The sequence below is a fragment of the Camelina sativa genome, chromosome 13 (assembly GCF_000633955.1).
Source record: "Camelina sativa cultivar DH55 chromosome 13, Cs, whole genome shotgun sequence".
Classification (NCBI taxonomy): domain Eukaryota; kingdom Viridiplantae; phylum Streptophyta; class Magnoliopsida; order Brassicales; family Brassicaceae; genus Camelina; species Camelina sativa.
Window position 1 is genome coordinate 7,387,448 of NC_025697.1, and position 9,900 is coordinate 7,397,347.

A 9,900-nucleotide genomic window follows, 5' to 3' on the forward strand; every position below is an offset into this window, starting at 1 on the left:
TTTTTTTTTTTTTAATTAATGTTTTTGGTAAGTCGATTCTTTAAAAAAAAGTAATCAAGAGAAAATCACAAACATCAATGTTATAAGATTATTTATCATGGAAGAAATTGGTATCAAATAAAATTATGCGTACTAATAAATTTCTCTCCCCAATTATATATAACAATGACAATATGAAAATCAATCCATGTAGTATACATGCGTAACGATAAGTATATATTGTATGTATTTTCCTCTCTTCTTTCCGATCGTGAGTATACAAATTAATGGAAAAAGTAATAAATTAATCAGAAAATAATGGTAAGAGATTTGTAGTAACGTTTTGCAACTAAACTAATCTGCTTCAATCTCATCTTAGCAACATTTTCAGCCTTCTGGAACCAAGAATCCTTCTTGTCTTCTTCCATTAACAGTACTACTGCTGCTCTCTCCTCACTTCTTTGAACCCGCGGGCTTATGTGAATTTTCAATATCTGCGACGGTACGACTTGGTAATATAATATCTCCGTCGTTTGCGGTGTAGATATGAGCATTTTATGATCTACTATTGTCTCTTCTTCAATCATCTCGACTCCTGAAGTATTTAGGGTTATGTTTGAGTTGTCGTTGTCCTCTACGTTGTCCTCGAACGAGAAAAAGTCATCGATCTCTATGTTAGTGATTGTATTGGCCCGAGATCCGCCTATAATAATAGAATAAATATACAATTATTTACGATTAGATATACTCGTTACTCGACATCTTTAGATGTGGTTTCAGTTCTAAAGCTAGATTTTTATATATTATACCCACCATAATATTCAAGATCTGGATCGTTACGCTCGAAACTTGGCAAAATCTCGTCTCCTTCTATTAAACTCTGCGACAATTAATAGTTGGGTTTAGAACATATATGTAGAAAATAAATGGAGAAATCATTTCAATGATCATCATATATGGTAGTGTATATATATTAGTTACCTGGTTTAGATTCTCGTTAGACATTCTCATCCAAGTTGAATTTCCGGCATCAAGCAATTGTTCATCGAGATTTCCAATGTTTCTCAAATGATCATCAACGTTGTTGTTGTTGTTATAGAACTGGTTGGAGTTACTTGGAGCAAAAGTAAAGTTGTCGAAACCGCTTTGACCGCTGTTTTGGTTCATCAGTCTATTGGAGAAATCGATGGCTTGAACCGGCGAGTTTTCTACTCGCAATGGTGGCAATGACATTTGATGTTGCAACATCTCACATTCCAATGCTGTGTTCACCTGTAATAGGTACAACATATTAAGATGCAAAATTGATTGTGTATAATTAAGATCTAGAAACTATAATTAGTTGTATTAGCTAATTACCTTTGACTGAGTGGTGTATGGTCCATAACCTGAAAAGCTTGAAGGCATGTCTTGTGACAAGAACTGTGACCAATCATCATGAACACCGATTGAGTTTGCGTTTCCGAATCGAGGTTGTGTATCGGTAGAGTTACTATAAGGCAGACCTTGATGATGTGTATTTGAACTTATTTCAAGATCTGAACAAACGTCAAAACTCGAGTTACCACTTAGATTCGAGGCCGTGTGGACGTAAGGTTGATGCTGCTGCTGATGTTGATCCCTTGGTTTCGCTTCAATCACTATTTTTTTAAACACACGACAAAGTGCATATGCGTCCTAAAATAATAGAACAAAATCCTGTTAGTAAATAACTTCTCTAGTAATTATTAATACGCACATCTAATACTTTGAAGTAGAAGATTAATGATATTGGTTTAGCAAGTAAACCTGCATGCCGAATGCAGTAGGCTCGCATNTGATGTTGCAACATCTCACATTCCAATGCTGTGTTCACCTGTAATAGGTACAACATATTAAGATGCAAAATTGATTGTGTATAATTAAGATCTAGAAACTATAATTAGTTGTATTAGCTAATTACCTTTGACTGAGTGGTGTATGGTCCATAACCTGAAAAGCTTGAAGGCATGTCTTGTGACAAGAACTGTGACCAATCATCATGAACACCGATTGAGTTTGCGTTTCCGAATCGAGGTTGTGTATCGGTAGAGTTACTATAAGGCAGACCTTGATGATGTGTATTTGAACTTATTTCAAGATCTGAACAAACGTCAAAACTCGAGTTACCACTTAGATTCGAGGCCGTGTGGACGTAAGGTTGATGCTGCTGCTGATGTTGATCCCTTGGTTTCGCTTCAATCACTATTTTTTTAAACACACGACAAAGTGCATATGCGTCCTAAAATAATAGAACAAAATCCTGTTAGTAAATAACTTCTCTAGTAATTATTAATACGCACATCTAATACTTTGAAGTAGAAGATTAATGATATTGGTTTAGCAAGTAAACCTGCATGCCGAATGCAATAGGCTCGCATTCGGTTTCATCGAGGCGATATTCATGCATGACCCAACCGGTTCTAATACCATGTGGGGCGCGTCCACGGTAATAAACTAATGTTTTCTTGGTTCCAATGGCTCGATCTCTGCAACTCACGCGTCGGTCTTTGCCCGTGGCTTTCCAATAACCGCCTTTTGTTGCTCGGTTCGTCCTTGAACCATTGGGGTACTTTCTGTCTCGTGGGCTGAAGAAGTACCATTCTTGGTCTTTGCTCGGAAGCAATGACTTCCCTGCCAATATTTCATGGGTGAGTTAATTTGAGACCAACAATATTGTATTATATATATCAGTATACAATTTCTTTTTGACTAAGCCATTTGAAGTTAAGTTTCTTTCGATGATTTATTAGTTTCGTATATCATATATAAAATATGTTTATATAATATGTTTTTTTTTTTTTAACAGCGTTTATATAATATGTTATCTCCGAAGAAAAAAACCCTAAAGTACAAAAGGTGTAAACAATAACATAAAAAGTGTGGTGGTCCATGAGAGGTTTACGAAAAGCATTTTGAGGATTTGACCAAAAGGAATCATACAATTGCGTCTGCTCTAATCAATACTACTATAGTACTATATGGCTTTTCTTTTTGCACCCACATGTAATTGCAATCCAAACTGATTTGAAAAATAAAAAAATATTTAAACATTGAGTTTATTTTGATTAATTTTGTTATATAATTTGAAGAGTTACAAAAAAAATAGTATTATTCTTCAAAAATCTTACGTTGGTTTTCAATTCAATTAAAATATTCAAACCATTATAGATGTACTGAATTTTGGTCAAGGTTAATAACGTATGTTATAGTTGTCTTGCCCTTGTGATATTCATATTCTTTACTTCACTCTATCTTTCGAACCTATTCAGCTCTTAGACCAAAAGAGGGTCTCGTAGCAAAAAAAAATCTATATAGAGATTGATTAATTTGTAGCTAACTACAAGTGTATTAATCATTATTACCTGGCAAGTCCCATGGTTGGCACTTGTAGAGGTCTACTTCAGAGATGATCTCTAGCTCGATCTCTCGACCGTTGATCTTTCTCTTGAGATAGTAAGTGATTAGTTCTTCGTCTGTTGGATGGAACCTAAAACCTGGAGGCAATGAGACCGGAGCCATGTATCTATTGTCTTTTTTTTTCAATGAAATATATATGATTTTTGATCAAACGATATATAACAATAACGACCAGTCTTGTTTACGAGATAAACTCTAACAAGACCGATCGCTTTATTTATGGAAGAAATAAATAACTTTTATTGAGTAATTTGACAGAATGGGAAAATAATACAAAGACACGAGAGAAAGAAGAAATTAGAGATTTTTTCAAAAAAAAAAGAAAGAAGAAATTAGAGAAGACAAATGTTTGTGTTGTCGAGAGCTTTAAGGGTATATATAGGGTTATAGATAAAGAGGAGAAAGACAAAATAAAAATCATATAGAAATAATTAGTAGGAAAGTGAAAGGGACGATGCCACCCTCAAATAGCATATGGAACTTGCAATATAAAATTACAAAAAAATACCCAATTTGTCTCGTCTTTTCTCTTCTCTTTTTGTTTTTCCTTACACATTCTGATTCCTAGTGTCGTTTCCTTCAAGATTCATAGATAGGTTGTACTCAAGAAGCTTTTTTCTTGATTCACAATCGATTGGTGGTACCTAATATACAATTTACACAAAAGCAACTTAATTAGTTGGGAATGATACTATACGAAATGTTTATAAAACCTCTTTTTTTTGGTTTTATGCTATTATTTGTTATGTTTCTAATGTTTCATGGTTTTAGGATACCAACAAGTTTTGATTAAACTTTTTCTAACAGTGAAGATATGCATGAAGCAAGAATATTAATTGCATAAACATGTATTAATCAAAACCGGCATCAATAATCAAAATTGTTTATATGTCAAACAAGATAATGCAAAAACCGTGTTTCTTCGTCAAAGTGGTCTCCTCAAATAATCTCATTCTTCTCCAAGTATGGTCGGTTTGGAATGAATACACGCGGCGGATAATCATTGGTTACATTGGGGAACGAATCTTGGGTTAACCAATAGAGACTTGTTTCAGATCTTTATGTTTGGCGGCGCTTCTAACTGAAATGAAACTGTCTCATATGTATCCTATCCCCACTTGAGAGAATCCCTTTATAGTTCCTTCGTGATTGCTGCCGATCATGATACCATCTCTCAATTAGTTTAAGTGCTTAACTAAGCTTCTTTTTTTTTTTTTTTTTTTTTTTTTTTTTTTTTTTTTTNTTTTTTTTTATAATACGTTACTATCTTTATTTTGAAAAATAAATTAATGAAATCTTATCTCTTTTATATATAAAATCAACTATTTTTTTTTTGTTTTTTTGTCTCATTTTGTTACTTCAGTGATGTTCTTTGTGCACGTTATAGAGAACACTTTGCATTTTTTTTCCCACAGCGCATGTATATAAAATGTTCTTTGTGAACGTTATAGTCTTATAGAGAACACTTCGCATTTTTTTCCCCACACACAGGCGCATATGTATACAAAATAATTTACATCGTAATATAATTTTCCATTTCAACGTGAAATTCAAATTCTGTTTGATTTAAGCTTTAATTCGGCATAGGTTGTGGTCTTTCATCATCTAATTTCTAGGTTGAGTCAGTAAATTATGAAAGTTTTGCCATCTCCATTGCGTCGTCAAGATCATATCTCCATTACGTTACAATGATACTACAATTTTCTTCTGCTATTATTTGGTTACTTTGTTTTGGTTGGTTTTGGTCATCTCTTACTCATCATGCCTTTGTGATGTTCTTGTGTTTCAGAAGTTTTTTGTTATTTGTTTTTCTAGTTTTAGAAACTATACACAAATGACAAAACTATATTAATTGTTTCACTGTGTAGATATTAATCATGCCAAACAAGAATGAGACACAATGTAGCTCGTTCGTGAGCATGTAACTTTTAGGTGTGAGTTATTATATTATACACATAGATAATTGATATGTACATTCTGATCGTACATGGATATTTGCTCACCAGTTACCATATATGTAAACAAAAAAAAAGATATAGATAATTTTTTTTTGATCAAATGTGTAGAGAGATGTGAACAGGTAATAAAAAGATGAACAAGGGGAACATCATGTGGGTCCAGCTTGTAAGCATGTGAAGAAATCCTTGGAGGCATAGATGGGCCAACCCCCAAGCATCACTTCTCAGCTTTTCCTCATCACCATCATACACTTTTTATGTCATTATGCAAATATTCCATATTCTCTAGATCTAATTATTTATTTATACGAATATATAATAGCATTAGCTAGCATATAACACATGTATATATAACAAATTGTACATACCCTTCTTTACACTTTTCCCTCACATGAATCCATCTTTTTGTTCTTTTCTTTTATTTAATTTATATTTCTCTTTCACACACATCTGTATAAATTTATAATGTACTCGCATACCTTAACAAAGAATTGTACATATTAAATTCCCAACTTGAGAACATGAATTAATATATTTGAAAATACATTACTAGTTTCAAAGAAATTGTTTAGAAAATTTGTAAAATATGCATGACAAAAACCTAAACTTGATTAAGCTAAATTGGATATTTTGATGCGATCTTGACTGTCTAGTGCATGTTTATTTTCTCCCTACAAGAAAAGTTTGTATAATGACAAAAATACAAAAAGAGAAAGGTAGATCTGTAAAATTGATAAAGCTGCGTTAACAAGGAAACAAAGTAAAAATCATAATCTTAATCACATACACTGAATAGTAAATAATACTATAGCTTAGCGTTCATTTTATGAAAATTGTCAAAAATGGGGAGAAATTTTTAAACTAGGTTTAACCGGTTCGGCATTTTCAGCGGTTTTTTTCCCGGTAACCAAACCGGATAAGACATTCGAGTCAATGGTTCACCGTGAAACGACGCCGTTGTCATGTCATAGTACTTTTAATTACAAAAAGAAAAACCTCACAAAACCTCTTTCGTTCGTTCCCGTCACCTCCAGAACCAACCAGTACAACCATGGTCGACGGCGAAGTTGAAATCCTTCGCGGCTACGAGCTCCGTCTCCTCCGTTGCACCTTCTCTTTACCACCACCGTCAGATCCTCCTCTCGATGAATCCCAATCTGGTATTCATCCACACGAGACTCTTATAAGCTCCCTTCTGTCTTCAATCGAGGCTGGAGACTATCTTGGAGCTTTAGCCTCCGACGCTACCAAGCTAATACTAGGCGATTCTGAGTTCGAACTGGTTGATACAGTTGATTCCGCCGAGAGATTTTACTCGGAGCTTCTGGACAAAGTCGAATCGTTCGTGGTGAACGATTCTGCTGATGAAGTCGATAAGGCTCGCCGTGCTGTTTTGTTGATGTGCTTAGCAATCGCATCTGCTTTTTGGTTTACTTGTTGCAATTTGACCGGGTAGGGTTACCGAGTTTTAACTCTTCATAACATTTCATGAACTTGCAATATTGAGAAAATTAATTTGGACTCTGGTTTTGCAAATTTTGATTGGTTTTGTTTCTGAGCTGTTAGTTCTACAGAAGGAACAACAAAATGTTCAGTACCGTTTAAAGTATCAGAAACTAAGGATTTGGTTGAGTGGGAGAATTGGGCTAAGATTCAGCTCATGTCTGTAGGTTCCGACTTGCTCGGGAAGTTTTCAAATCTCCAGGTACTACTTATTCAAGTTTGTTGCCTTAATCAAGCTGCTTTGTTGTCCCAGTCTTTATTTGAGTTTCTAAGAGAGTGTCGTTTGATGTTTATTGGACGTTAATGTTTGAGAGGAATGATCTTTCTTGCTCTTTATTCTGCATTATATACGAATAACCTTGAAAGGGGCTAAGCTGTGTATTGTAGGCCTTTGCAGCATTCATTTCTGTTTGCTAGTACATGGATTAACTTATATGTGTGTACATTATATTTTAGCAGCTCTCTGAAGTAGTCATGATCTGTCTCTATTTGTACTAACTAGTAAACTCTATGTAACCCAAACTACTTTCTTTTCCTGCAGCATTTAGTTTTTGCTAGATTGCTGCTGTTAAAGTTGAAAGATTTGTTGTTTGCGACAACTGCAACTAAAACTTTTGAAGTTAGGAGTATTTCATGGTGGCTTGTCAGAGTTTTACTTATTCATCAAAGAGTTCTACACGAGCAATCTTCATCTTTGTTTGAGATGTTGCAAGTTTACATGGCCGAAGCTCTAGACCATTTTGGTGCACTGGAAAAAGTTAAAAGCTATTGGGCTACCAAGTTGCTAGAAGACGAAGCTTCATCCATCACGTCAACCATCCATCTGGAAGCATGTGTACTGCAATATATATATGGAAGAATCGATCCTTCTCGGTAAGTTACCATTGGGATAATATTTTCTTTGCCTACATCTAAGATGTTTATAATTTTTTGTTCTAGGATAGTGACCAATTACTTTGGTTTCGCCTTATGGTTCCCTTTTTAAGAAAATAATGAGAGGTTTGCGAGTCATGTACTTGCGAAATTGAGCTTGTATAGCACATATGTATATAGTTGTTGCTGCTCTCATTTCCAATAGCCATTACATACCATTTCATGACCTTTATCTACTCTCCTGCTTTAGTATATTGGTCTTGATTCAGAGTAAAATTGTTAGGTTGCAGCTTGAAGCTGCTAAATCAGCAGCAGGGATCGAGTTCTCTGTTTCTGGGGCTCTTGGATTCCGTACTATTCACCAAGTAAGCTCTGAGATATATTTTGTTCTGTTTTATATATTCGGCTTTGTTATTCTAAATTCCCCTGATCTTGCTGTAGGTAGATCCAAAGGCACAGATGGTATTGATAGCCAATACTAACTCATCAAATGGAGACGTGAGGTTGGCCTCTGAGAAAGCTGATGTTGGACCTTATGAAGCTTGGGGAGGTGAAGCACCTGAAGTATATATGACTCCCAAACTAGTGAACAACGAGAGTGAAGCTGGCAAGGAGTCTGTGCCCTTAAAACCTGTTGAACAGGCATTGATTTTGGCTCAGTGCCTTCTAATTGAAAGGGGTAGTCGGCACGATGAGATGCAAAGTAAGTGAACTCAAATTCAAGTGTATTTGCAATGTTTATTTCTCAGAGTTTTTTTGCTCCATCAAGAGCTTAGGTGGTGGAAAGATAGAGAAGATTATTAGCGGTTCTGCCTACAATTAAGTTACTAGCAGTTGTGACTGCAGTTCAAAAAGCTTAAAAATTCTTGTTACGGCGTTTTGAAATAAGCACAAAGATCATGAAGGAGAAGATGCATTTTTCCGCTCTTGCCTCTCTGTCGACTAGTTATGTTGAACTGAATTAAACTATGTTCTTTATTTTTATTATATAATCTAATACTTTTCTTTTTCTGCAGGATGGGATATGGCTCCATATATTGAGGCAATTGATTCTCAAAAGTCAACATATTTTGTTGTAAGTGTCAATTCTTTCTAGTTAATTAATTACAAAGTGACTGGTTTTGTTTTTCATTTCGTCACAATCAATGCAAGTAAAACAAACTGACTGACTTTTTTGCTTCGGACATGGGATTAGCTACGGTGTTTCTGTGACTTATTACGTGTTCGATGGGAATCAACTCGAGGTCGTACAAAGGGACGCGCCCTGGAAATGATGGATAAATTGGTATGTGTGAACAGCGCTCGTATTATCAATTTTGGTTTTCTTTTTGGATTGTATATCTCCCTGGCTCATACACTCATTTTGTAGCGTTCACTCTGTCCTTTATTGTTGCTCTGATAGTTTTCCTGTATCAGGTTGGAGCTATTAACAAGAGCGATCCTGGAGTATCAAATCGGATCCCTTTATGCTATGCAGTCCATCTTCCTACTATTCCTGCGTTGAGAAAGTATGATATTCTATTTATGTGCGTGTACAAATACTCTTCGGGGTTTTCTGCGCTCTTATTCATCGTTCCAATTTGTTTTTAACAACAGGGAATACGGTGAGCTTCTGGTGAGTTGCGGTTTGGTTGGGGAAGCAATCACAATATTTGAGAGACTGGAATTGTGGGATAATCTAATACACTGCTACTGGTATACTTAATATGAATACTGCGTTTGTGTTGAATTTAGCTTCACTTGTTTTTTTCCTTTCCCACTATGGCTTTCATGTTCTGTTTCAAAACTTATCAAGTGATGTGAAATTTCAGCCTCCTTGGAAAGAAATCAGCAGCTGTAGATCTCATCAATGCACGGCTTCTGGAACGGCCAAATGACCCAAGATTATGGTAATCTCTTTGATAGTACCCTTTGTCTGTTCATTTCCTGTTGTTTATATATCTTAGTTATTAAATGGATGTGAAGAGCCATAATTACTGTATCTGCTTTGAACGGACACTTCATTTTATAATCATTTTATAATTTTGTTTATACTAGAAAGTTATTATCGTATTGGATCACTAAATTAATTTTGATGATAAATATTGGTTTCAGGTGTTCACTGGGTGATGTTACGATTAATGATTCCTGTTATGAAAAAGCCCTGGAA

General features: G+C 35.0%; 2 protein-coding genes across 2 annotated transcripts; one reads left to right on the top strand and one right to left on the bottom strand.

Annotated features, from left to right (window-relative positions):
* On the bottom strand, positions 141-3,747 carry LOC104735760 (NAC domain-containing protein 86-like). Its single transcript, XM_010455608.1, has 6 exons — positions 3,363-3,747; positions 2,351-2,631; positions 1,922-2,239; positions 961-1,251; positions 793-859; positions 141-682 (listed from the first exon to the last, which is right to left on the bottom strand). The coding sequence occupies exons 1-6, from the start codon at positions 3,517-3,519 to the stop codon at positions 288-290; spliced, it is 1,509 nt and encodes a 502-aa protein (XP_010453910.1). The 5' UTR covers positions 3,520-3,747; the 3' UTR covers positions 141-287.
* On the top strand, positions 6,427-9,644 carry LOC104738016 (tetratricopeptide repeat protein 27 homolog). The gene is made up of 11 exons (XM_010458254.1): positions 6,427-6,803; positions 6,942-7,080; positions 7,420-7,751; positions 7,818-7,850; positions 8,035-8,116; positions 8,193-8,454; positions 8,768-8,826; positions 8,947-9,036; positions 9,168-9,259; positions 9,348-9,446; positions 9,563-9,644. Exons 1-11 carry the CDS (start codon positions 6,427-6,429, stop codon positions 9,642-9,644), a joined length of 1,647 nt encoding a protein of 548 aa, XP_010456556.1.

What these genes read in the sequence shown, in the direction of transcription:
- LOC104735760 (XM_010455608.1), bottom strand. Translation starts at nt 3,519, where the DNA reads ATGGCTCCGGTCTCATTGCCTCCAGGTTTTAGGTTCCATCCAACAGAC. An exon ending in CTATTGCATTCGGCATGCAG is followed by an intron (nt 2,240 to 2,350) that starts GTTTACTTGCTA and finishes CTATTATTTTAG; the next exon opens with GACGCATATGCACTTTGTCG. An exon ending in TCCAGATCTTGAATATTATG is followed by an intron (nt 683 to 792) that starts GTGGGTATAATA and finishes CTATTATTATAG; the next exon opens with GCGGATCTCGGGCCAATACA.
- LOC104738016 (XM_010458254.1), top strand. Translation starts at nt 6,427, where the DNA reads ATGGTCGACGGCGAAGTTGAAATCCTTCGCGGCTACGAGCTCCGTCTC. An exon ending in TGGAAATGATGGATAAATTG is followed by an intron (nt 9,037 to 9,167) that starts GTATGTGTGAAC and finishes TTCCTGTATCAG; the next exon opens with GTTGGAGCTATTAACAAGAG. An exon ending in AATCTAATACACTGCTACTG is followed by an intron (nt 9,447 to 9,562) that starts GTATACTTAATA and finishes GTGAAATTTCAG; the next exon opens with CCTCCTTGGAAAGAAATCAG.